We start from the raw sequence: 27196 nt of genomic DNA, 5'->3' as shown, positions 1-27196 counted from the left end.
ACACTCACTCCTAGAAGAGGAGGACAGAACAGGAGAACAAGCAAGAGTGTTGTGTTCAGCTCTGGGGCCCCACCATAAGGACACAGACCCACTGGAATGAGCCCAGAGGATGCCACAAGGATAATCTGAGGGCTGGAGCATCTCTGTTGTGGAGACAGGCTGAGAGAGCTGAGGTTGTTCAACCTGGAGAAGGCTACAGGGAGACCTTACAGCAACCTTCCAACCATTAAGATTCTGTGATTCTGTGACAAGAAAGCTGAGGAGGGACTTTCTATAAGGGGATGGAGTGACAGGACAAGGAGTGATGGCTTCAGACTGAGTGAGATTTAGATGAGATGTAAGGAAGTTCTTCCCTGTGAGGGTGGTGAGGCCCTGGCACAGGTTGCCCACAGAGGCTGTGGCTGCCCCATCCCTGGAAGTGTTCAAGGGCAGGTTGGATGGGGCTTGGAGCAGCCTGGTCTGGTGGAAAGTGTCCCTGCCCAGGAGCAGGAGGCTGAAACAAGGTAAGTTTAAAGGTCCCTTTCAACCCAAAGTGTTACATAGTTCTACAACAGACACTGTGATAGCAAGAGCTGTGCACTGTGATAGCTATTACTAGGCTATGCTTTGAGTATCCCTCATCTGGATTTGCTTCCTCCTCAAAAAGCCTCTTTCATTTCAGAACTCACACAATTAAGCCTCCCACTCCAGGCTAAACTGCCCAACGCTGAGCCCTTCAGCTGTCCAGATCTAACACACAGCATGTAGGTGGGTGAGGGGAGGAGTCCAGCTGTAGCTGGATTTGCACGTATTTTATACCAATACAGAAAAAGGAACTGAATTTTCAAGATCCTTTGTCAACTCCAGCCTACATTCTTTTTGCAACACAAGAACCCACTATATTGACATCTCTGGCTAAGCCTGGTACATGTGAAAGCTTCCCAAAGCATACACACCCTCCAACCCAAATGGTAAGTGGTCAGCTCACGCTACCACAAGGTACCCAAACTCAATCTCACCCTAAAACCACAAGTACCTCAGTGCAGCTTTAGTCTGAAGTATTATTTGAACTTGTGTTTCCAAAAAGACTTACCACACATGGCCTGTTAGCTACAGCATCACAGCTTTTTGCCAGCTAGCTGCAGTTTTGCTTCACTGCTAACCAGCAAGATGCTGACTTAAGAGACAGACACACAGACACAGGAGTCCAAAGTTGGTGGTTGTTTTTTACTTGAAGATTCTCTGAAACATTAAAAAGAGTACTGTTACAGTTAATGAATTGCTTCTGGAATGAAAGTGGATATGCTTGGTCAAGGTGACAATATGGAAAGGGCAACCTGACTTGTACAAAATTGGCATTTCAAGCACCCTCAGCACACACAAAGGTCAGGCTCCTCCACACACTTGATACATTTTGCTCAGCCTCGGTAAACATCTTTGGAACACAGACTGTAAAAAAATAATCATCAAGAAACTTAAATACTCACAGAACAAAATCATAACATTATTGAAGTACGAAAGGTAAGATGGACAGGGAGTAGCAAAGACAGGCAGCCTACGGAGAATCCAAATAGAACTTGCTGGAGTTACATCAGAAGCAGAGGTCTGCCACGCAGGGGCTGGGTCCCAGCAGCACTTACCACAAAGAGGCAGTTTGGGGATTTGGTTAGTTGGCAGGGAGGCAGTAAGAAAAGGTAGAGGTGCAGAAGGCAAAGGTAAGTTAGGGTTGGAAGTTCTTGTTCAACCAGGACTCTACAAGTACAGCATGAAAAAAAGGGTTGGTTGCTCTTTTAAAATTAAGAGTAAGACAAAAAAGTTCAGTATATGCCTTCTATATTGCACAAAGAGTTTTAAAGTAACTGAAAAATTAGAAAATCCTATCTTTATAACACTTATAACAGCTACATTTAAATCTATTTCAAGTGGAGTCAGTCCAGAGAGTTCAGCTTTTAAAACAATCCAACACTTCTCCTGAATGACAGCATTTCTGTGGCCCCTGTCTTCTCAAGCCCTCTCCAAACTAACCAAACACATCACTTAAAGACAGTGCTACTGGTTCTCCTCACTACAGCACAGATTTATTGCTTTATTTGACTAGTGACAATGGCTAAGAGCTAAACTTCAGAGCATTTAAGGCAATCCCACTAGACCACCACTGGAAGGGCATTCAGAGCACACAGTGGTCTCCATTCATACTCCAGGTTTAATATTTCAAAACAACAGGAACACTCAGATGAAAAAGTTAAACCCAAACAACTAAACTAAGACTTCTCCACTGCAGCAGCAGGGTTCACTGGGCGCTGCCGCACAGCACTAGGCGACGAGTTTCTCTCGGACGCCTCTCTGCCCTCTGTTTCATCAACTGAGGTATCTTCCTCATCTGCTTCTTGCTCTTCATCCAGCTTTTTCAGCAGCTGAGCTGACTCTGGAGCTAGTTTTCCTTAAGCAGAGAAGAAAACATGCACACACAAATAAATACCATAACCATGTATTACTATTACAACTTTAACATGAATCTCATTGAGGAAGCACTTTCCAGTGTCAGTCACTCTGGCTGCTGTCTTAGGGAGGATTTGGTGCCATTTTCAACTTGTTTGCGTGAAGTTACCCACAGGTCAAGTATTAACAGATTACAAACGACCTAGACAAGGTCATGTAGCCAGCTTTTAGAAAAAGAATTGGGTTCCTACAAACCATAAAGCAGCATTCAGATTTTCTTCCATGGCTTTTTAAGCCTACCTTGAAAGAATCCAGACTGCTAGCCACACAAATGAAAATTCACTTTTAATCCTCACATTGCCCCTAAAACTTACATAAACCTTCAGCTTAGCAAGAGAGAGCTCCACTCCAAACTTTCATATCTCTCTGTACACATGGAATTCATATCTGACAGGTATGAAAATGCCGTGGAAACAGTTTTCTCCCAAAAATATTTCTGAAAAATAACTGTTTAGCTTTAGTTAAACACAAAATACAAACCCATTATAAACCCTAAGGGGCAAACAGCTGCAGGTAAAGCAAAGCATCAATCACAAGTATAAACTCCTACACTAAACCTTATGTGCTGCAGACACAAGTTACAGACCAATATTTCTTAAATCAGATCTCCCAGACAGTTTCACTGAACTAGAAGTACACAGTGGGCTTACTCGAATGAGGGTACTGCGGCGGTCTGTGCCTTTTGGATGGACAAATGCAGTCTGCTAGGAACACCATTACCTGAAACCAAAGAAAGACCAAGTTAAGCCCCCAAGCATCCTGCTCACTAGAATCACAGAATTGCTGAGGTTGGAAAAGACCTTGGAGTAAAGGGAGTCTAATCATACCCTCAGCACTGCCATGGCCACCACTAACCCATGGCCCTCAGCCCCACAGACACATGGCTTTGGGATCCTTCTAGGGATGGAGACTTGCCATCATCAGCTTGGGCAGCCTGGGAGAGGGCCTGACAGCCCTTTCGAGGATGAAACTGTCCCTCATCTCCAATTTAAACTTCCCTTGGCACAACTTGAGGCCATTTCCTCTCATCCTGTTGTAACCGCAACAGGAGAGAGTAACTTCTAACCGCAGAGCAGAGACTGCTTCACCCCACCCACCCCAGCCACAGCCTCCTGTCAGAGAGTTGCAGAGTGCTCATGTCTCCTCTCAGCCTCCTCTTCTCCAGGCTCAACACCCCCAACTCGCTCAGTTGCTCCCCATCACACTTGTGCTCTAGTCCCTTCCCTGGCTCTGGCCACACTCCAGCCCCTCAGTGTCCCTCTGGCAGTGAGGGGTCCAACACTGAACACAGCACTCGAGTTGCAGTCTCACCAGGGCCCAGCACAGGGGGACAATCCCTGCCCTGGTCCTGCTGCCACACCAGTGCTGATACAGGCCAGGATGCCCTTTGCCTTCTTGGTCACCTGGGCACACTGCTGGCTCTTCAGCCACTGCTATTCAAGTCCCCAGAGTTTTTTCCCTCCGGGCAGCTTTCCAGCCCCTCTGCCCCAGCCTGGAGTGTTGCCTGGGGTTGGTGTGGCCAAAGTGCACAATCCAGCCCTGGGACTCACTGAACCTCACACCATTGGTATGGTATGAGGTAATGGCCAAGGCCCATTGATCCAGGCTTTACTAAAGTCCAGGCAGACAACACTCACAGGCTTTCCTTCATCCACTGCGTGGGTCATCCTGACACAGAAGATCAGGTTACTCCAGTAGAACCTGCCTTCCATAAACCTGTGCTGACCAGGCCCAACCACCTGTTTGTCCTGTACATGCCACGTGATGGCACTCCAGATCACCTGCTCCACAACCTCCCCTGGCACCAAGGTTCCACTAAGAGGCCTGCAGTTCCACAGACTCTCCTTCTAGCCTTTCCTGTACATGTGTGTCACATTTGCTACCTTTCGGTCAACAGGATCCTCCCCAGTGAGCCAGGACCACTGACAAATGATTGAAAGAAGCTTGGGGAGCACCTCCAGCAGCTCCCTCAGTGCCCTGGGATGGATTTCATCAGCCCCACAGACATGTGTGTGTCTAAGGGGTCTAGCAGGCCACTAACCACTTCACTTGGGATTATGGGGGCTTCATTCTGCTCTCCACTCCTGTCTTCCAGCTCAGGGGTCTGAATACCTAGAGAACAACTGGTCGGGAATTACAGACTGAAGCAATTAGTGTAATACAAAGCCAATCTGTTTCAAGTGCTTCACTTACAAGTCCCAGTATCAGTCCTGAGAATAGAGTTGCCAACGCAAAAACAGCATATGAGCCCCAGACTGGCATCCCCATGTTTTCTGTTAAATAACCATGGCAGTGCTGCAATAAAACAGAAGAGAATCACTTCAAGAAGAGCTGAATGTCAAGTCTGTTTAGATAAAGTAGAAATTTTAGCACATACCCTGATCCACATGGACAACTGAAAGAAAGCTGACATGCTGCTCATCCTGAAAGAAAACAGAAAAGAGTAACTAAAAACATCTCTAAGCCAGTCACACACCTCTGTCTTCTGATTTGCCTGACTGGTCATTTTCCAGTCTCAAAATCACAGAATCTTAAGGGTTGGAAGGGACCTCGAAGGATCATCCAGTCCAACCCGCTGACAGAGCAGGACCACGTAGAGTAGGTCACACAGTAACTCGTCCAGGTGGGTTTGGAATGTCTTTAGAAAAAGAGACTCCACAACCCATCTGGGCAGCCTGTGCCAGGGCTCCCTCACCTCAACAGTGGAAGTTTTTCCTTGTGTTTCTTTGGAACCTCTTCTGTTCCAGCTTGTACCCATTGTCCCTTGTCCCATCATTGCACATCTTTGAGAACAGCCTGGCTCCATCCTCCTGACACCCACCCTTTACATATTTGTAAACATGAATGAGGTCACTTCTCAGTCTCCTCCAAGCTGAAGAGCCCCAGTTCCCTCAGCCCTTCATCGGAAGGGAGATGCTGCACTCCGTCACCTTTGTGGCCCTGTGCTGAACTCTCCAGTAGCTCCCTGTCCTTCTTGATCTGAGCGGCCCAGAACTAGACTAAATATTCCAGATGTGGTCTCATGAGGGCAGAGCAGAGGGGGAGGACAACCTCTCTCAACCTACTGCACACAACCCTTCTCATACACCCCAGGATGCCACTGGCCTTCTTGGCCACGAAGGCATATTGCTGTTCAGCCTGTCCATGTACATCCTGCTACCCACCACGACTCCCAGGTCCCTTTCCCCTCTCCTACTCTCTGTGAGTTCATTCCCCAACCTGTACTGGTACCTGGCATTATTCTTTCCCAGATGCACTTGCTCTTGTTGAATTTCTACTTGTGTCTGGTTTCCCTTTTAACTGCTTTGATTTTTATCTTCCATTTTGTCTCTCACTTCAATAAACTCTCACATGAAACTGCCTTCTATACCAGCATCAGCTTGCACAATGACAGCTAGGAATTCATACACTTCCTTTACTTGCACCTGCTGACACAAGAAGTTCAGTTACTTTCATTTATGTTGTTATATTTGCACCAAGAGCCTAAGAGAAGCCAGCTGGAGCTCTATTCAGGATACTAAGAACTAAGCATCTGCAGAATTTATCTAAACAAAAAATTAACCTATTAAAAACCCATCAGATTATTTAACTGAGAGATGTTCAGACACTGAAATTCAGCCCTATTTTACATCCAAGTGAGAGAAACATCAGCCTGCCATGTATATCCTGCCAACTCCAACATTTCCCTGTCATTGTGACACTTCAGCAGTAAGTATTTGCTATCTGCAAAGGGAAGGAGAATTGGAAACATTGAGCCAATGTATGTTGCTAATGAGTGAGCCCTAGAAGCAGCCTGCATACTGTTTCAAACTGGCACAAAAAACAGAGCTGCTCCTGGACACTTCTAACAGAAAACATTTGAATCTTAAAATTAACACCTTGATTCACACATTCCCTGGTGTGGGCTTTGTAGGACACCAACCACCCAGTTGGAGGACTCAAATGGCACTGTGAGTACACAAAGTAACAATGCTGAGCTTCCCAGAAAAGCCACAAAAAATTGTAAAATAGAACACCTCATAAACTGAACACTGTGGAGTACAGTTAGCACAGAGGTGTTCCAGCCACCACTGCTCTCACAGATGGAAAACCAGGAACAGTTGGGCTCATTTGCCCTAACCAATGGTAACCCCCCAACATACCTCACCACTCAGTTACTCAGCTGCTCTGAAACCACCACAAAGCACATGCAGCAACAAGTAGAAGCACGTCAAACTCCAAAAAACCAGAAAAAAACCTCCCCAAAGCACTTTTTCTTCTCACATTACAGTCTCCCCACTTCTTCAACAAAGGAACCTTCACCCTTGCACTCTTTTAGCTTTGTAACAGATACATCTCACTGAATGGTCAGTCCATATCTTACAACTACACTGCTACATCATTTTCCATTTCTTATTGCTCATTTTCTAGAGTTATGCGTAAACAACAGAAAAGCTTCAAGTGTAGATAACCTACAAGAGTTCAGCAAAACAATACAGTCACTTGTAACTATTCGAAGCCCTAAAGTAAACCTTGCTCAAGACATCTCTGCTACACTCGCACACACAACCCTTCCAGAGCTGAGGAGGGAGGCATGCCCACCCACCCATCACCTTCACACACCTCCTGCCAGCACAGGGCTGCTGCATGAGCTGTTAACAAGGAAGCAGCACCGCATGTGACACACCTGAGGACCTGTCCCAACATGTCCTCCCCAAAGTGTACATGTTTAACAGAAGTTATTGTTATTACAGAAGTCACACCAAAACTCACAGGAAAGAGGAAGGACCAAACCACGACGAAACGGGTTCAATAGATTTCCACTCCTGGTCATTGATGAAATTTATGAAATCAGTTGTAGTTCTTGCACCCTGGTATCTCCTGAACTCTCCATCTTTACAGCTGTAAAACAAACAAAAAAGGCCTTTACTTTAGACAGTCCAAGCATGCAGCATTTGTTTCCACTCAGCATCTTCCCTTACATCATCTTGCCTATGTTGTTTATTTTCACTTGGCTTTAGACGATACTGTCTCTAAAACGGTTTCCAAAAAAATCTACACAAGTATTTCTAGAGCCTTGCCTAGCCTTAGGTTGTGATTCCACAAAAATATAACCTAATGTCACTTGCCACACAATTGCATCACAATCAACCTACAGAGACCTGATTGCAGAACAGAATCACTCATGAAGAGGCAGAATAAATAAGGCCTGAAGGGACAATTAAAAGAAAATCATCTGGCAGTTCTGCAGAGTCACAGCAGGTGAGACGGGTTGTCTCTGTGTAAAGTAACATTCTTAAAGAGCACATACAAGTCATTCATTTGCTCCTGCAAAAACAAAAAGGAAAAAAACATGTTCTCTCTCCTCAAAAGAATCCTGCTGCATTGCACTTACTGATAGATGGTCGGAAGAGCTGTTATAACAAATCGTCCGCTTAATCCTGTAAGGAAAAAAAGTGGTTTTCAGTGGAGTGGTTTTCATTTCTTTCAAGGAAAGAAATGCTGTTATACACCAAAATTTAAAAGAGCTCCTTCCCCAGGTATCAAATTTGTGCATAACAAAGTACAAAAGAAAGGTCCCTGGACAAAAAAAGTTTCTCCAAAGGGAAAAAGATGTCTGGGGATAACTCTTCTGCTTGCCTGTTTTGTCTCTTCAGAATGAGAGGTTCTCCCTTTTCCCAAAAATCTGCAACTTCCAGTGTTTGCAGAAAATAATCCAAGTGAGACAAGTTTCACAAGTTCATATCCTAGAATGTGTGACTATGGAGAAAAGTATCAGCACAGTGGAGGTAATTTCTACAGACCCCACACAGACTTGGGGGCAATTCAGACAAGTGACCTTCAGCAGAGGGAGACCAGGCTGCTTGCACTCTCTTTTGCCAACAATGAGAGGTACTACTATAGACAAGGCTGAAACCACATTTTGCTCTATGTGATGCTTAAAAAGTAAGGCCCAATATCTCCTTAAAATCCTCCAAGTCACTCTCCAGAGAAATGCTGTTATTCCCTTTAACTACTAAGAAAAACCTGCGTGTTCAACCTGACCAGAGCAATCTGCCTTCGACAGAAACCACTGTTATTCTCTATTCATTCTGCTCGTTTCCTAAAAGCCCACACACTTGCAGCCGACGCTCGCCCGGGGGAAGGCGCCGGGAGCGCCCGGACAAACGCCCGCAGCCTCTCACCCGGCTGCTCCGTGACATCCACTTTGGCAACGTTCACTTCCAGGTCGTCGCTCCACTCGGCAAACTTCTCCCACTCGGGCTGTAGGTTCCGGCAGGCAGGGCACCAAGGCGCATAGCTGGAGGCAGCACAGGGCCGTCACTAACCGGCACCGCTCGGTCCCCCCGCGGCCTCAGAGCGGGCCGCCGAGAGACCCGCCGGGCCCCGGCAGCCCGAGCGACCCCCTCCCGACTCACAACTCCACCATCCACTCGCCCTGCAGCAGCTCCCGCCACATGCCGTCCGACAGCACCTTCACTGGGCTCCGCTTCCCCTGCACGGCCGCGCCGGCCGGCAGCACGAGGTAAAGCAGGGCCCGGCACAGCAGCGCTCGGTACCAGCCCGCCGCCGCCATCTTGCCCCGCCGCGCGCCGGCGCCCCGCGAGCGACGAGGGGAGGGGCGGGGCCGGCGGCCGCGCGTGCGCACAAACAGGGGCGCGGGCGGGGGCGGGCTCGCGGGGCGCGGCAGCCTATAGCGCGTCGAGTTGTGGGGGCTCGGCCAATGGGGAGCGCCGTCGGCCTCCCGCCGCCTGTCCCTGCCCCGCCCCCGCGCGCTGCCTCCCTGCCGCGCTGCTCCCCGCAGGCGGCGGGGGATGCGAGGGGTGGCCGATGGCGGCCTGCTCTGCGGGCAGACCGAGCTCCCAGCATTGCCAGCGGCGCGGGGAACAAACGCTGCCTGCCCCTGAGGGAAGGGAGCGCGGCGCAGCCCCTCATCTCCATAGCAAGGGGGCTGCGCAGGCTGCTTGCTCTCTGTGCGCGCTGCGCGCTCGCCTCCTGTCACACCCTGACGGCAAATGGCTGCACGGGCTCAAAACCAGCCACCTGCAGCTGAGGCGTTGCCCTGCTCTCGGCCTCCTGCCAAACGGGAGAGCTGTGTGCCCTCAGGGCAGGTCGTGGTCCCCGAGGACTGATTCCCCTTGCTCCAGCCCTGGTTCCCCCTCCCATATCTGTAGTTACTTAAGGCAGAAAGTTCTCAAGCAAAAGGCAGGAAAGAGGTAACATCATGAACAGACAAATCCCACATCGTTTCTCTGCAGTCTGTCAGCAACTTGAGCTTTCCAAGGGAAGGAGCCTCCTTTTTCCCCCATATTCTCATTGTTTTCTGTATGGCAAAGTTTTCTTGGTCAGGAGTGGCTGTGATAATGTCACCTCTCATTTTCTGCCTGGATCCCTGCACCTTTCAATGGGGCTTTTGCCATAATACCATATGCCACAATTTAGGGACCTTGGCAGGTGGAGGGAGCGGCTCTGCAACAGCCACTAAAGCAGTGCAGGGAAAAAAACCCAAACCAACCAAACCCAAACCAGCCTTAGGGATTGGGGTTTTTTTCTTTCATTTTTGGCAACTTTTCTTCAGTACAGTGTGTATGTTCCTTTCAGTAGAAGAACACTAAGGACTTGATGAAGCTTTTTATTCGTTGATTCAGAGTTGGGTAATAAACCACTGCCTGCAGCACTCTCCCTGCTCACTGCAGTTCCGTTTTAGCCAGAAATGAATTTGTGAAATTTGTTATTGATAAGCCAAGAATACCTCTGCATTGCATCCGTAATGAGACGAGATGTGAAGAGCTGTCTTCGGTTCTTCAGGGTAGCAGTACACATCCTGATAATTTAAGATGCGTTGAAGAGCGAGTGCATAAACAAATGTGTTGTGTTACCATGTGGAGCGGAGGTTGGGTGACTACCAAGCTGTGTGGCTTTCATCTACATCCTGGGGAGAGCGGCTAGAAGCGTGATCCCACTTTTTATTCATGCTGAACGATAGGATAATTACATGTTCCTTTCCTCGGTGCATCCAAACAGATGACTGCATGGAGGATGAATTTGATTTCATCCACGTGCAGGTTAACAAAAGAGAAAAACAATGTGACAGCGTACAGGCAACAGTCCCTACAGCTCCCTGACAGGAGGCTGTAGTGAGGTGGGGGTTGGTCTCTGCTCCCAAGTAGCGAGTGATAGGACAAGAGGAAACAGCCTCAAGTTGTGCCAGGGGAGGTTTAGACTGAAGCTGAAGAAGAACTTTTTCCCTGAGAGGGTTGTCAGCCCCTGTGCCAGGCTGCCCAGGGAGGTGGGGGAGTCCCCATCCCTGCAGCTATTGTGCAGCCGTGGAGCTGAGGTGCTGAGGCCATGGGTTAGTGGTGGGCTGGGCCGGGTGAGGGGATGGGTTGGGCTCCATGAGCTTGAAGGGGTTTTCCAACTAAAAGGATTCTATAATTGCAGCCGAGCCTTTAGATGACACCACAGGACTGAGTGCTGCCTGAAAGTGCCACATGTGGAACTCTGAGGCAAGAAAAAATGATTCTGCCATTTAATGCTGCCAGGCTCAAGCAGAAAGGAGCTGGTAGACATTCACTGTAAATAAAGGGTAGCTTCAAAGATACACCAGGCTCTCTATGGAAAGAGCTTTAAAGACCCTGAAAAGTATGCCTTCATACCTCCTTGGCTTGCTTCTGGTAGTTATTTTAAGAGCAAGGACTGTTGTGAATAACTTTTTGTCTCTGTTACTGTTACACTGACATTTTCTTGTTTCTTTGTACAGTTTTGAGGCATTTGAAAACAAGAAAGCCTTCACCATATTACCTTTTATGCATTCTTCCTCCAGCCTATTCATTTCAGCCCTCCTGAGCTGTCTGGAGAAATGTCTGCCTTGTCTTTCAAAGTTCACAACAGAATACAGGGATTTAATGACTAAATAAACACAAGATGATACCAAGTGACCTTAGAAAATGACACCTCTCCTAATGCTACCCCTTTTCCCTTCCTCCTTTTGAATATGTGCAGAGTGTGGAGGCACAGCACTGGTTTAACCCATTAGCCACCCCAGCCCCTCATACTTCCTTACAGGTTTGATCCTCCTTCACAGAAGCAATGCAAGATATCTTAAGCTCAGGAGGCTGCAGAGCCAGCCCCATGAATCTCTTCTCGATCAACTTGAGGTACCTCCAAGACCATCCTGGCACTGTACCACTCTGCTTAGCCCTGAATTTAGAGATCCTCAGGCTTCTAGGCACCGCTCTTTCCCTGCACAGGTGGCAGGAGTTAAATTGTAGACCAATATATGTTAAACTAGTTTAATTACATATCCTTAACGTTCTGTTTGCAGAGTTTGCCTGCAGCTCCTCGCTTCCAGGAGTGAGAAAAACGCGTGGTCCTGCCTGCCAGTGGTGCTGTGCTAGTGTTCAGATTCTGCACTGGTGAGTTCATTTTTCCCGTTAGATTTTTTTTCACGTTCTCTCCCTGCACAGCCACACGGCGGCAGAGTTGAGACTGATCCTAAACGGAGAAGAGACTGAAGGTTCGGAACAAAATCCTCTTGGGTTAGAAATGACCTGATTCCCCTGCAAGGGACACCCTGTCATCTTTCAAGGTGTGAAGGCAGAGAGCTTTTTGCTTGTCTGGTAATAGTCTTACTCGTGTTTTTTTAGGTTATTTTTTCTCAGGAGCTGAGGTAAAGGAGATTTTGTGGTCAATCTACAGTCCTTCCCCCCAAACACACAACCACCATACTGCTCATCATTTTGGCCAAGGTTGGGGTTCAAAAAATACCAAATTTCATCAAAAGAATTTTCCACTTAGAGAGAGTGAGTCCTACTGGTGCACAGAAAGAGGCTGAAACACGAGCCCAACTTATTGTTTGACAGAGGAAAAGGAAATAGGAGTATTTTGCCCACAGGGAAAGCTTCAGTGAGCAAGAACACTTGTCAAACAAGGGGACATTCAGCTGTGAGGCAGGGAGCCCAGCAAACAAGGCAGATACATTCTCCTGCCCACAGAGATGTTTGGTTTTGATACAGGATGAGAGAAGATCAGGCAAAAAAAACGCCTGTGTAATCAAGAAATCTTCCTTTTCTTGATGACATCTGTGCCTGAGAAAATCAGATCCCACAGGAGGCAGTGGGAGTAGAAAGACTCTGCTTCCTTTGGGTTTTCTTTTGAGCTGAAAGTGAGGCAAAAAAAAAAACCAAGCAAAGACCAAAACGTTTGAATGTGTCAACACTTTCCCCAAAGTGAAAGCCACGGAGATGAACAAATTATCCTGATTCAGACAGTTCTGTAAGTGGTCACAAACATTAAACAAAACAATCCACACAATTTTACCCCCTCTTTTCCTTTTTTTCTTTCAGAATATTGGTTCATCCCTATCTGAAATGTGAACGAATTGAGCCAGTTCTGGTTTTAAGTGGTTTTTCTTTTTTCAAGTACCTTTACACATCCTGATGATGAGCTGAACAGTTAAACCAGCCTGAGCTGTAGGAGCACAGAGTCTGCCCTCCTGGGGCTGACCTTATGAAGGACCATTTGGAGACAGTTGGCCAGGTAGTTATTTCAAAACACTGACCGAGCTCTGCAGTTCCTGGATGAGGGATGGCATCAGAGCCCTGACCTCATTTATAGAGCCTGCATTTATGAAATGCCAAGAGATTATGCAGAGAGCTTTCCTGTGTGTAATCATACGAGGCGGGAGACATGAAGTCATTGTCCTAAAGCTCAAGGTGAAATCAGGCTGACCTTGAAGGTCCCAGCCAGGACACGGGCTACATTTTCTACTGCTGAAGGAAGGAAAACTGATCCTGCCTAAATTATCAGGCTGTTTTCTGTCTTTGGCCTGTTGGGAAAGCTGGCATTTAGAATTCCACTCAGAACAGTTTTCTGGGCTGCAATGTTAGAAGAATTAAAGTCAAGAACTAATTACTTTTCCATACCTTTGGGTTTCATTCCAGGAAGACGATCCATGCGTCAATGCTTCCTCCTACAGAAAAAACAGGGGAAATAATTCAACCCTACCTGCCTAAACCAAAGCCCACAGAGGGTGCTACTGACCTCCCAGAAGCCAGACTGAGTTTTGGTGCCCGTGAATGTGGCTTTCATGGGGAGGATTAGCAGAACCTCATCCCTTCCACAGGGAACTGGGCTCAGAGAAGCCCCAGTGCCCATCCGACAGCCTAGTCCTATCCTACATACCTGAGCTACCTCAGCACAGGCTCCGAGGGTCCAGAAGACCCTGTGGTAGGAGTTTGGTTTCTGGAGAGCTTCAGCTTTGGTACAAGCAAAAATTTTCCCAGTCTCTGCTGTTATGCAATGCCAGCAAGTGAAAATGAAATGTGCAGCAAGGTTGGCTGCCCCCTGCTTCAGAACACTGCTTGGAAGGCCTCGGAGTTCCAACAGCCCTTCTCGCAACCACTATCCATCAGCCTTTCCTCTATGTGCTAAGAAACTCCAGTAGCTGCTAATTATTCAGTAATTAAGTGTCTCTCCAGGGTCATAATTGTAAGACTGGCCTCTCCCAGCCACTGTTTGCTCATTAGGTAGCAGTTTCTCCACGCAGAAACAAATTCTCTTCCTTGCATTTGATTGGATTACAAAATTGCTTTAAACTCCATGGAGCTGGTTCAGGAAAGTGTGGCTTTGCACAACAGTTACCATGGGAACTAAAGTGGAGAGGTCTTTGCAAACCAAAAGTCAAACAGATTGTGTTTCAGACAATTAATATTGTCTTCCATGTTTATTCATTTGCTTTAACTCTTTGGGGCGCTGTTCTGAAATAGGGTTTATGTCTGTTTTACTATTAAATGCTGTGTCAAAGAGATTGTGCTCCGTCAAGGGTTCATCTCTCTCTTCACTTGCAAGGCTGCCTTGTGGCCCTGGTTAGTTTCATCTTCTGATCTCCCTTTTTGGTCTGGCAATGTCTCTGGGGGCTCCTGAGTAGGATTGGTTTGGGATCAGGACACATGTAGGGAGAAGTGTCAAAGCTCCTGTCCTGTCAGTGGAGCTCAGAGAGCTCTGGTGGACCAGGGAGTGTGAATTGAGCTACTTTCATTGGTTCTACTGCATAAACGCCTCTGCTGTCTTTCCTAACACCCTGAACTCCTCAGAGCTGTGTTTCTTCTAGTTCCACATTTGACACTTAAGGGAAGAACAGCTGATAAACTGACCAAGTGCCAGTAGCTGTCCCCCTGTCCACCTCTCTTCCCAAACCCTCCTTTTACCCAGCCCATCTCATCCCTTGATTTCCTTCTAACCTACTCTCAGCTCTCTCCCTAGCATCGTGCCATCTTCTGGCTCTCCCCCCGCAGCACAGTCTGTCACACCTAAAGAATAATTAGCATCATGCCAGAGATCCATGTCCTGCTCCAACAGTTTCCATTTTTCCTTCTGCCCTTCACATCCAAGCTGTCCAGAATGGATGCCAGGAACGTCCTTCTTTTCCTCCAGACCTCTGCCTGACTCTCTGTGTACAAGAAGAATTCCCTTACCGAGGGAATTCAACATTCATGTACTTAAAAAGCAACCTGTCCTCAGCCCTCTCCCCTGTGTGCTGCTGCCCTCCTTCCCCTGCTCTGGATCAGGATTACTCATTTCCTCTGGGGCTGATCTCTCATGCTGCTCTTTTGGTTCTTCACAAAGAGTATGTCTGCCCCCAGCCAGAGGCACAGCAAGGAAAGCTGTGTGGGAGCCAGCTCATTTTCAGACTGCTATTTGGAACACAGGGCCATGCCATAACAGCTGCTGGATTAGATCCTCCTTCTTCCATCCTCATACGTGTTCTCACAAGAGCATCGTGCAGCCACGGTTTGGCAGGCTTTGGCAGGACTTGCAAAAGGCATATTCCCCAAGCAAGGGTGGCTCAACTACCAAATTCCCAGTTTCTGATCAAAACTGGGCAAGAGTGAGACAACTTCAGAGAAGCACAGGTGAGAATGAGAATAAGCATTGCCTCAGGCAAACCTCTTGCTCCCTAGCTTCTGTCTCAACCTGCTGCTCAGTCATGATTTTAGCAGAAACCTTCCAGAATATTTGTTCTGAGGCAGCTAGGTGGCAGATGAGATTTCAGCTCAGGAAAATGAGAAGAGCCTGAAAGCAGGGGCTTGCAGTGGGAAACATTGGGCAGCCAGTTGCTGCTGATAGCATTTCACTGCAAAAGATACACAAACCAGAGAGTATAGAGCAAAGCACATGTGTACAGAGATACAGCTGGGACAAGTACTGCCTTGAAAACTCAACATCAAATGGCCATCTCCGGCCCTCCAAGTATTCATCTCCTCCAGAATGATACTGATGTAAATCCCTGCTGGTTTTACATCTCTCAGCACCAGTCTAAACTAAGGGGTTGTGGAGGCTCCTTCCTTGGAGGGCTTCAAGACCCGCCTGGACATGTTCCTAGGCAACCTGATCTAGGTGACCCTGCTTCTGCAGGCAAGTTGGACTAGATGATCTCTAAAGGTCCCTTCCAACCCCTACCATTCTATGATTCTATAAACATTGCTCTCTGTTCCGGAAGATGGTGAATGTTGTGCTGATCAAAACTCATCTGCTGCATTTTAGTGACAAGAAGCCTGTGGCCCTGAGGCCAGCACGGGAGCCTGCCTGAGAGTTAAGATACACGGGGGCAAATGGTATTGAAAGTGCTTTTCTATACAATGTCCCTTTTGTAAGAGGAAGGTCTGAGCAGGGATTCTCATACTGACTTGAGAGCTCCAGCAGATGCCACAGGCACAGGGCTCGTTGGGGTGAGACAGAAAACAGGCCGCATTCAACTCCTCATACTCAGCTGATAAAAGCATTCCAGTTTGGGCCCAGTTTCTATCCTTGACAATTCTGTGAGACGAGGGAAGATACCTCTGTACTTTCTGTTGTCTCTATCACGAGGCCTGTGTAACGTGAGAAGCTGGAACCAGGCCACAAGAACCAGGAAGCGTTTCTCATGGCCAGTACTGTGGCCATGTTCCCCGTGGAGCAGAGAGCAGCCCAGGCCTGGTCTTGCGTGGCCTTTGCACATCCAACCTGCCTTTTCACTGCACTCTGAGGCTGGCAGAGTAATTCTAGGTAGCCAGTGAGGAAGTCACGTTGCTTTTGAAGGCAGAAAGAATTCTTTCAGATAGACAAGATAATGGGTAAGAGGCCCGTGACCCCACTGCTGTCAGATAATGCTGGTGAGATGCAGTTCCCAACACCCCAGAAGATTACATTGGATTAGGAGGTCAGATTAGATTATCTTCCTGGATATTGAGCTCAGAAGGGCCACGGGGAAAGGGAGAGACAGCCTGATTTCCTGCATATCCACAGGGCCACAGATCTTTTTCATTTACTTCAGCCTGCCCTGTGTGGGTGTTGATACCATCCTCTGTCTGGTCATGTCCTTGCTGTGAGATCAGACCCCACTGTGCCAGGCAGTGCCACAAATAGCCTTGTGGCACCTTGAAAGCAGGACATGTTTCCGCTTTCAGAAGGAGGTGGGCTGCCTGGCTGCTGGCAGAGATCCCACTGCTGGTTAATTGGAAAAAGAGTTTTAAATCAAGTTGGTATTTTTTATTCTTTAAACATGACATCTGAACTGGAGGGCTTAGCATCAAAAAAATCAAGCAGAGCAGTGTAGAAATAGCAGCAAGAGCATCTAATGAGGCAGAGAATAAGACTGCTGACCCTGGTGAGGCTAGCAAGGGAGACAGCCCTCCCAAAGTCATCAGCTTTGAGCACAGGGGAACATTTCTCCTGTGACTTTTCTATTTTCCAGCTAAAAGAGAAGCACAGTGGTAGTGTGGCAACAGAACAAAAACTGTTCTTCTGGAAGGAACCATCCTCCTCTAGCCAAATATCTTGTCACGGTGAGCTCTGAATCAGGCTCACCAGAGTGTGAGCAGCACAGCACGATTTTGCATTCTACACCTCTCCTCCACTTCTTTCCCTAGAAAGTCCTTCTGGGAGTAGCTTTGGTGCAGGCCTGTGGTGGTGGATCTTTGCTCTCCTGAGCTGCAGTTAGAGAGTTTGGACCTCATTCTGGACTGTCTTGTTTGCATTTTCTTTTCACAGCCACAGAAAGCCCAAGTTTAGCATCCAGAGCCAGTCTCTAACTGCAAACTCCATCAACAAAGACTGTCTGACATGCCTTCCTTTCCTGCTGACTGTGGCTGTAACAATCCCTCCCTCTGCTGACAGCAACCCAGAGTGGGGCTCCTGGGTGGTTGGAAGTGGTGGGAAAGGGTGGGAAGGGGTGGTAGAAATTTCATTCCTGCTGTCCACTCACCCTCTTGCTGTGGAAACATGTTATAATCCAATTTTTGCTTGTGGATAGTGCTTTTCTATGATGGGTGTGCATTTGCCACACTCATTCTAACACACCTCACAAAAGGTTTTCTGAAAACCTCTCATACTGTTTTTGTAACTACCTTTTTGTTCCTGCTTTGGGAATTGCAATCCCAGAGGCAGAGCTCCCCACACAATCGGCAGGTACACGCAGAGGAGCCAGACCCAGGGCGCTGAGACAGGCTGGCTGTGAGCAGGATGGATTTACTGGATGACTTGCAGGAGGTCTTTTTTGTCACCTTGCACTTTCCTCCACTGCCTGTGCTCTTGCTGAGGGCCAGAGGGGTTACTCTCAACTACCTGCAGTGCGAGAGCAGGCTGATCTTTCGTGGCCCCTGCAAATTCAAATGCAAACCTCTTTGCACTAACAAAATGTGGATTTATTCATCCCTTTGCAACAAAAAAAAACCCAGAGTCATTTTAATATGCTTGCAGGGAATAATTGAGTCAATGATTCTGTAATGACAGCTCTGTCCTCTTTGCCTCAGAGGGTGTTCTCTCTGGCATATATATCTACAGTTCTGTTGTGAAGAGCCATGCACGACTTGCCCACACACTACTTACCGAGGATGCTGTAACTGCTGTGTAGGCTGATGCAAAATGTTCCTTCACCCACAGATCCCTGCCTGCCTCTGCCTTAAAATGTCATTGAGAAACCAATCGAGAAACCACGCTTCTCAGAGAAGCTTCTCTCCTAGAGTCTGCTCCAGCATCTACCCTCTTACCTGCAGATACCAAAGGAAAGGTTAGGCCAGGAGAAAGTCTCTGATAGGGCTCATCTGCTAAATCAGGGCAGAGGGCATGAGGAAGATTCACTGTGATCATCACAAACACCAGAATATGCTGAATAAAACTAAATGTCATAGGGTGAATCAGACACCTGGCAGGGAGGTGGTGATTATCACACTTAAAACATTTCCTTGGGCACTTCTGGAGAGCACTGCCAGTGTTTTTTGTTGTTGTTGTCCTGGTGCAGGATGGGCTGGGAAGCAACAAACAGGTCTCTGACGCCCACAGACACAAGCTAGCTTCTTGTGTAGCCCCAACAGAGATGCACAGCTACAGGGATTGAATTGGGAGCTGAGGAGGCTGCAGCACAGTCACACAGATCACAGAAACATTGAATCCCAGCATGATGGGGGTTGGAAGGGCCCTGCAGAGCTCATCCAGCCCAACCCCCTGCTAAAGCAGGTTCCCCACGATCAGGGGGCACAGCAATGTGTCCAGGCGGGTTTGGAAACCTCCTGAGAAGGAGCCTTCACACCCTCCCTGGGCAGCCTGGGCCAGGGCTCCCTCACCTCAACAACAAACAAGTTTCTCCTCCTGTTTAAGTGGAACTCCTTGTGTTCCAGCTTGTGCCCATTACCCCTTGTCCTGTCACTCGGCACCACAGAACAAAGTCTGGCCCCATCTTCTTGACACACATCCTTTAGGTCTCATCTCTGCTGCAGAATTGGTTTGAAAAGTGCCAGGGAACTTGTTTGCCATTCAAAGGCAAAGTCTGGGGCACACAGTGAGACACAGTAAGCCAGTGTGCTGCTACTGAGTGTGGGACCCCCACTCTGCCAGAGCAGGAGGTGAGAGTGATGGAGGAGACTCTGAAGGTCAAACATTGGACACAGGGAAAGTGGGACCCAGGGGTTTCTGTCAAAGCATCTAAATCAGAGGTCAAAAAAGTAATGTCTTGTTCCTGCCACGTTTGGTGTGTGTCAGCAGAAGTACAGTGTGGATCAGAACTGAACCTACCAAACTCTGTGAAAGGACCAATTTCACACAGCCCATAACAGGTACAAGCCAGCAGCAAAATCCCAGTAGCTCAAGTGCATAATAAGGGGTACAGCTGAAGGATGTTTTACTGGAGAACCAAACCACCACAGGTTTGCTGCAGGAAGGGAAGGCCAGGCCTGCCCTACCCAGCCAGATTTACAGGGGCTGGGAAAGAAAGGACAGACACAGTGGGCAGCAAGTCAGCCTCTGTTCCCTCAGGGCTGCTACAAAGAGGGGTGAACCGTGTCCCCAGAGAGGTTCAAAGGGTTTCTGGGCAGAGCTGCTCTGCTTCCTGTGGGTTCCGTGCTCATCACCCCTGCAGAACCCAGGTCTGGCATGGGAGCAACCCCCCTGCAAGCAGATGCAGAGGAGGCTGGAAGTGGGATCACAGCTGGACATCACGGGAACGAGAAGGGGAGTGGAGCCAGGTGGGACACGGCTGTGGGAACAGCTCAGGGAGCTGAGCCCAGAGGAGCAGAGCCCAGGGCCATGGCTGTGGTGCCACATCCTGCTTTGCACACCTTGTCCCCTCCACGTGTGGCCTGTGCCCTGTGCTGAGGCAGCCCTGGCGAGCCCGCAGCTCGGCAGCCGAGCGCCTCACGGCTGGCAGCCGCAGAGGAAATCCACCCTAATGAAACGCTTCCCTGCAGTAATTGGATTTCCACTGTAAACGAAGTCATTATGCTGATTGTCCTTGTGCTTTTGAAGAGGAGGTGATGCCAGAGAGCAGCAGCTCTGGCTGATGGACCCATTTACATATCTCTGCAACAGGGAGCCAAGCAGGGGCACTTCCCTGCACGGGAGAGCAGGAGTGTGGGGTCAACGTGGCCACAAGGCCCAGATACTCATGGCTCTGCTCCAAGAAAGGGAAGAGAGCAGGGGAGAGGCTGTAATGTGATTTGTGCAGTGGCCAGAGGGCTTTCCAGGGCTGTGCCTCAGGTGTGGTGGCACTCCTGGGCGCAGCGTGCCCTTCCTGTCCTGGTTGAGTGACAGGGCTCTTCGCAGCTTGTGGCTGGACAGCTGCTCCGTGGAGGGCAGAGGGCTGCTCCGTGGAGGGCTGGCATGTCCAGCATTGGGAACACAGAGGTCTCTAGTCTATAGGAATGAATGATGGGAGAAGGAGCATAGGAAGGGTATGTACACAAGATGTGTGTCAGCAGCAGAGGTGGGATCAGACCCAAACTCCTCTCTGAGGTCTCCCCAGAGCTTAGTGGTTTTGGGGACGTGGGCTGAGCTGCTGCCATCAAGGGAAAAGAGGTGAAGGTAATTTTAGGACACTCAGGGAACACCCACAGTTCTGGCTGGGGCTTGAGTAGGATTTTGTCATTGTGATTTGATCAACAGTGCATCTCTGCCTGTGCCATCTCCTCTCCCTTTTGCTTTTAAGGCTCTTCAATCACAGAGGAAAATGCCACGTTATGAAAAACTCACAGAACCAAAACAAAAGCCCAAGTGAAAGAGAGATGCAGCTGCCATTATGAGGTGACCTTTCAGGCTGGGTGTGACAGAAATCCTTTCAGCAGCAGTCAGGATCCAGGGGTGGCTGAGCAGTGCTGCCAAGGACAGAAACACTGGAAACAGAAGGGAAACTCCATTTAAGACTGAGACACCACTTGAGTTGGGGACAGATGAAATAAACCAAACCCAAGTTAGTGATTTGAATCATCATTTCAATCAATAGGTTTAATCAACTGAGAAATCTCAGTTTGCCTTTATACCTCATTTCTTTCTGGTGAGAACTGACCAGCAGTGCAGTGGGTGAAAGGCACTAATAGGAGCCTCTGCTATCCAGGTGCTGGCTGTGCTGACAGGGACAATGTGTTGATCCCCAATGTGTTCACAGAGGCCTTGCTGCAGCAGGTGCTTGTGCTGCTTTTCTGTCCTCCTGGACCTCTCTGGGCTCACATCGAACCAGGATGACAAAGGCACCTCACTGACATTGCATCATTAACCAACTGAGGCCCAAGACATAAATGAGTCCAAGAAGGGGTGAGAAAGACAGGCTGCACAGTGGCTACTGAAGATAATGGTCCAGAAGCCAGCTCCACATCTCTGCTGCAAGGGTACAGCCAGAGGAGAATCAGTCCAGAGCTGCCTTCTCACCTACATCCTTTGCCCACAGCCCAGGCAGATGGTTGTGGATGAAGAAAAGGCACTGAGGGAGGTTGGTCTCTGCTCTGTATGTCCCCAGGCCACACTGGTCATAGAATCATGGAATAATAGAATAATTGAATCATTTTAATTGGAAAAGCCCTTTAAGCTCATGGAGTCCAAGCCCTCCCCTCACCCTGCCCAGCCCACCACTAACCCACGGCCCTCAGCACCTCAGCTCCACGGCTGTGCAATAGCTCCAGGGATGGGCACTCCCCCACCTCCCTGGGCAGCCTGGCACAGGGGCTGACAACCCTCTCAGGGAAAAAGTTCTTCCTCAGCTCCAATCTAAACCTCCCCTGGAGCATCGAGAGCCCATTTCCTCTTGTCCTGTCACTTGTAACTGGGGAGCAGAGGCTGACACCGACCCCACCATAGTGTCCTTTCAAGGGAGTTGCAGAGAGTGCTCACGTCTCCCCTCAGCCTCCTCTTCTCCAGGATCAACACCCTCAGCTGCTTCTCATCAGATTTGTGCTCCAGCCCCTTCCCCAGCTTCATTGCCCATCCTCTCTCTTCCTTGCAGAGCCTCTGTGCCTGAGCCCCTTTCTCTCCCAGAGCTGACCCCAGGAAGGCAGCAGGGAGCTCAGCTCTGGCACAGCCGGGTTCCCATCCTGGATTCACTCCCTCCCCCCAGGCTGCCAGGGAGGCCCTGTGCATCGCCATGGCCAGGGGCCAGTGGGCAAACAGGAACCCTGTGCCCAGCCAGCTGGCAGCCAGCAGGAGCTTTGCAAACCCCATGGCGCCAGGGGAGACAGACAATTCATTTCACCTCAAAGGCAGTGCTGCGAGGACAGTGTCCTTGAGGAGCCAGGGCTCGCTTCTGGGAGCATGGCTGGTGCAGAGGGAAGCAGGGCCAACCTTGGGAAAGTGCTGCCTGGGGGATTTTAGTGATTTAGATGAAGCTTGGGCTGCCCAAGACCATTTTTAACACTTGGCAGAAGCAACCCAGAGACAAAGGGCCATGTCTCTGTTACTGGGGCTGAAGGGGCCTGTGGATGCCCAGTGCCCTGACACAGCAGGGTAGAGCCACACCGTAGCCTTGGGCTGGCTCTCCTGTGCTGTGGTAGGACCCCGTGCCTGTCCCTGTCCCTTCCACCTGCCCACATGCCATTGCAGCTGAGGCAGGCAGACAGACTCCCTCCTGCAGAGCTCCCTCCCCACTGTGAGACAGATGGGATGGGGAGCTGGGGCTGGATTCCAGCTGCCAAGAGGCAACACATTGAAGCCGGGAGGAGACTTTGAAGAAATCTGGGCTCCGAGCCACTGCTGGAGCACTGTGCCCGGGTCTCAGCATGGTATGTGCAGTGCCTGCGATAGGAGAGGCAATGGCTGAGCACAGTACCTCCCCAGTGCACTATATACCCAGAGAGCAATGCAGAGCAAATCTAGGGGAATCCTTGCCAAAGGCCTTTGGGAAAGCCAAAACTTAGGGAGACACGGTGACTTCTTGAGACTTTACATGCAGACAAACCACATGCAGATGAGAAAACATGCAAGTGCTGGGAGAACATCCAGGGGATAAATCACTTATGTTGAAAATAATCTTTAAGACCCCCTTGCAACCCAAACCATTCTATGATCCTGCGGTAACAGCATCCTCTTAAGTCCACTAAGGTAAAGTGCAGAGTCCTGCACCTGAGGAGGAACAACCCCCTGCACCAGGACAGGCTGGGACTGACCTGCTGGAGAGCAGCTCCAGGAGAGAGACCTGGGAGTGCTGGTGAGCAGCAAATAACCATGAGCCAGCAATGTGCCCTTGTGGGCAAGAAGGCCAATGGCATCCTGAGGGGAATAAAGAAGAGTGTGGGCAGCAGGTCGAGGGAGGTTCTGCTCCCCCTCTACTCTGCCCTGGTGAGGCCTCATCTGGAGTCCTGTGTCCAGTTCTGGGCTCCCCAGCTCAAGAGGGACAAGGAACTGCTGGAAAAGGCCAGCACAGGGCTACCAAGATGCTGAGGGGACTGGAGCATCTTCCTTATGAGGAAAGGCTGCGGGAACTGGAGCTGTTCAGCCTCGAGAAGAGAAGGCTGAGGGGGGATCTCGTCAACACTTACAAGTATTTAAAAGGTGTTTGTCAGGAGAATGGGGCCAGTCTTTTCTCTGTAGTGTCCAGTGACAGGACAAGGGGAAACAAACACAAGCTGGAACATGGGAAGTGCCACTGAAACAGGAGGAGAAACTCCTTTGTTGTTGAGGTGAGGGAGCCCTGGCCCAGGCTGCCCAGGGAGGGTGTGGAGGCTCCTTCTTGGTAGGTTTCCAAACCCTCCTGGACACACTCCTGTGTGACCCAATCTAGGCTTGAGCAGGGAAGTTGGACTAGATAATCTTTACAGGTCCCTTCCAACCCCCACCATTCTGTGATTCTATGATAGTTTGTGGCATGAATTGCATGGACCATGTGTTGAACAGCACGACTGTTCCACTGACGTTATCACCCCTTTGGTGATATTTGGCAGTAGAGGTCTTCCAAAAGGAGCCCCTAGAAGAGAACTGTTGGAAAATTCAAAGGAAAACAGTTTAATACACCTGCCATCAGACAATGCAGAGGCAGTGCAATCTCACTGTGCCATTCCCAGGGGAAAGAGCTATGCGTTGGAGACCTTTTTGATCTAATAAAAACAGTGCATAATGATGCCTGGCGGCTAGAAGCTCAAGTCTGAAAAAATCCAGCTGGAAATAAGATGCCCATTTTTATCAGAAGGCACTGAATCACTGCAGCAGATTGCCAGGGGATGGGATAAACTCTCCATCCCATGGTCACTCCTGGTGCTCTGGGGGCAACATTCTTCCCTTGCAGAACCTCTGGCCATCATCAGGCCATGTTTGGCAGATCAAAACTGCTGCACAGCATGATGCCTCTGCCTTAAAACCTAGGATATGTATTTTCCAACAGAAAATGGTCCCACATCAGAGGGAGAGAGCTACAAAGCCACCGCTTAAATCAGTGCTCTGTTTGCACAGCTGTTTCCCTAATGCTTCTCAACAGGGAGCAGACACCAGTGTACAACCCCACACGTTGAGACCTACAGATCTGAAAATAACAGGCTGTGTATATCTGGCCTTGGTTCATTTGACCACTGAGACACATCTCTCTTTGCATGCAGCCAAAGATGCAAAATCATCACATCTTAATATAGTAGAAGACAGGCCCAGAGAACATACTTTTAACACTGTCACTTAATTTATTCATGACAATCAGATTAGTAAATTAATATATGCCGAGCCCCGTCACTGTTACAGTCCGGGGATATTTCTCCATGCCTTCATCTGGATGTCTGACAGTTTGTTTACATGATCACTGGGATGAAAAACTCAAAATTATTTGGCTTAGCATCAAGAGCAGCCTCTATTTGAGCAGCCTGCAGTGGCAGCTCCCAATGAATTTTAAGAAGCCGTTAACGACGCGCGTGTTTTGTTGTTGTCAGCAGAAGCGTGTGGAACCACAGGGTGACAGAGACTTATTGTGGGATACTAAAGCATTAATCATCTGTTTCCCGTGTGTCCTGCATGGCTGAGCCTCCTACCAGACTGGCTAACTCCCTTTTGCAGAGGTGGGTGCCACAGCACCGGCCCTTCCCTGTCCTGGTGGGGTGGCAGGAGTGGTGCTGTCCTCTCTCAGCTTGTCCTTCTTGCAGTGACTCCCCATGGGGCTCATGAAAAAGGAAAAGGGTCATGGTCACTGCTCAGTTCCCCTTCATTCTTCTGGCAGGTTCCTCTCCAGTGAGGGCTGAGTGACAGGATGAGGAGTAATGGTTTAAACTGAAAGAGGGAAGATAGACATGAGATGTAAGGAGGAAGTTCTTCCCTGTGAGGGTGGTGAGGCCCTTGCACAGGTTGCCCACAGAGGCTGTGGCTGCCCCATCCCTGGAAGTGTTCAAGGGCAGGTTGGATGGGGCTTGGAGCAACCTGGGCTAGTGGAAGGTGTCTCTGCCCATGGCAGGGGGTTGGTGTGAGATGAGCTTTAAAGGCTTCTTCCACCCCAAGCCATTCTGGGATTCCATGTGCAGGGATGGCAGAATTCATCCAATGGCCGAATCAGGCAGCAGCAGACTCAGAGGACTTGATTTCAAACAGAAAAGCATCCAGAAAATGGGATTTCATTTTAACATCCTACAAGGGAAGGATTTACAGTGTGAATATTGCAGCTCTGCCCCCAGGCCAGGGGACCATAACCAGCACGTAGGAAACGGCACATCTAGTTCACCCCAAGCTGAATACTTTCTAAATCAAAACACTTTTACAAGTAATTTATTAATTCAAGCAAGGTGATATCTTAACCTCACTCTTTATGCCCACCCACTCCTGTGAGTGCAAAGCAACATCCCAGCAAGAAAACCACCTGCCTGGACACAGGTAGCACACAGGGACCACATCCACGGTGAGAGGGGGTGAGGAGGGCTGCGAGACATCAACCCACCAGCCATCTGCAGGTAGGAGCCCACAGGAGAAAGGCAGGAGGCTCAGCAAAAGCAGCTAAAAAGGGATTTGCGCACTCTTCTATTTTGGCAGTGCCTTAGTCAGAGCCACACACATTCCCTGGATATTTTTATCCTTTGCAGCTCGGGAGCGCATCCTCCGGTATCCGCATGGCTTATGCAACGCAGCCCTCAGCCCCTCTGTGTCCCCTGGCTGCCCCCTGCCCCACGTCCCCCCCGACCCTGCACTGTGGTGGGATGTGAGGAGCTTGGTAAGAGTGTAGAGGGGCAAGCAGGAGTGTTGCACGTCCTCACTGCCAAGTCTTAGGGGAAGGGAGCACCTACCTCATGCTTGAAACCTTTGGAAGTTGACTTGTTTCCCTCTGCAACAGCCGGTTTGGAGGGGAGCTTGGCAGGAGCCATCTTCATACAATCATAAGAGTGGTGCAGGTTGGAAGGGCCCTGCAGAGTTCACCCAGCCCAGCCCCCTGCTAAAGCAGATTCCCCTCAATCAGGGGGCACAGGAACGTGTCCAGGTGGTTTTGGAAACCTCCCGAGAAGGAGCCTCCACACCCTCCCTGGGCAGCCTGGGACAGGGCTCCCTCACCTCCACATCAAAGAAGCTTTTTCTTGTGTTTAAGAGGAACTTTTTGGGTTCCAGCTTGTGCCCATTACCCCTTGTTGGGCCACTCTGGGCACTACAGAAAAAAGACTGGCCCCATCCTCTCAACACCCACCCTTTAGGTATTTATTAGCATTGAGAAGGGCCCCCCTCAGCCTTCTCCAGGCTGGACAGCCCCAAGTCTCACAGCCTTTCCTCCTCAGAGAGATGTTCCAATCCCATCAGCATGTTGGTACCCCTATTGATCTTCCACGTCTGCTCCACAGTGACTTCAGGCTCACAGACAAGAAGCTATGTGTGTAAGCACCCATGAGTTCAGCAGGCAAGGTAGGGCTGTCTCCTGGCTGAAAGGAGAGCACCAGCCAACCATGGGCCTGATCCTGGCAGGGCAAGACATGCTTGACACTCTTCTTAGCTCTGAAGGTTCTTGTCCACAACTCATACTTTTGGCTTTGATTTTTAGGAGAGAAACATCGAAGGCTCT

General features: G+C 49.3%; 1 protein-coding gene across 1 annotated transcript; it reads right to left on the bottom strand.

Annotated features, from left to right (window-relative positions):
* Positions 1–2035: 2035 nt before the first annotated feature.
* Positions 2036–9061, bottom strand: TMX1 (thioredoxin related transmembrane protein 1). Its single transcript, XM_061998647.1, has 8 exons — positions 8877–9061; positions 8643–8758; positions 7853–7898; positions 7231–7359; positions 4856–4901; positions 4672–4773; positions 3129–3198; positions 2036–2419 (listed from the first exon to the last, which is right to left on the bottom strand). Exons 1-8 carry the CDS (start codon positions 9032–9034, stop codon positions 2241–2243), a joined length of 846 nt encoding a protein of 281 aa, XP_061854631.1. The 5' UTR covers positions 9035–9061; the 3' UTR covers positions 2036–2240.
* Between the last annotated feature and the right edge of the window lie 18135 nt (positions 9062–27196).

The sequence above is a fragment of the Colius striatus genome, chromosome 6, assembly GCF_028858725.1.
Source record: "Colius striatus isolate bColStr4 chromosome 6, bColStr4.1.hap1, whole genome shotgun sequence".
Classification (NCBI taxonomy): Eukaryota; Metazoa; Chordata; class Aves; order Coliiformes; family Coliidae; genus Colius; species Colius striatus.
This window is presented reverse-complemented; position numbering and strand designations above follow the sequence as displayed.

Bases quoted from the DNA above. Each gene is read 5' to 3' on its own strand.
- TMX1 (XM_061998647.1), bottom strand. From the start codon at position 9,034: ATGGCGGCGGCGGGCTGGTACCGAGCGCTGCTGTGCCGGGCCCTGCTT. The intron at 4,902-7,230 runs GTGAGTTTTGGT...GTTTTCTTTCAG, and splicing joins TTTGGTCCTTCCTCTTTCCT to GATGAGCAGCATGTCAGCTT. The intron at 3,199-4,671 runs GTAAGTGAAGCA...CTTTGGTTTCAG, and splicing joins CAGGACTGATACTGGGACTT to GTAATGGTGTTCCTAGCAGA.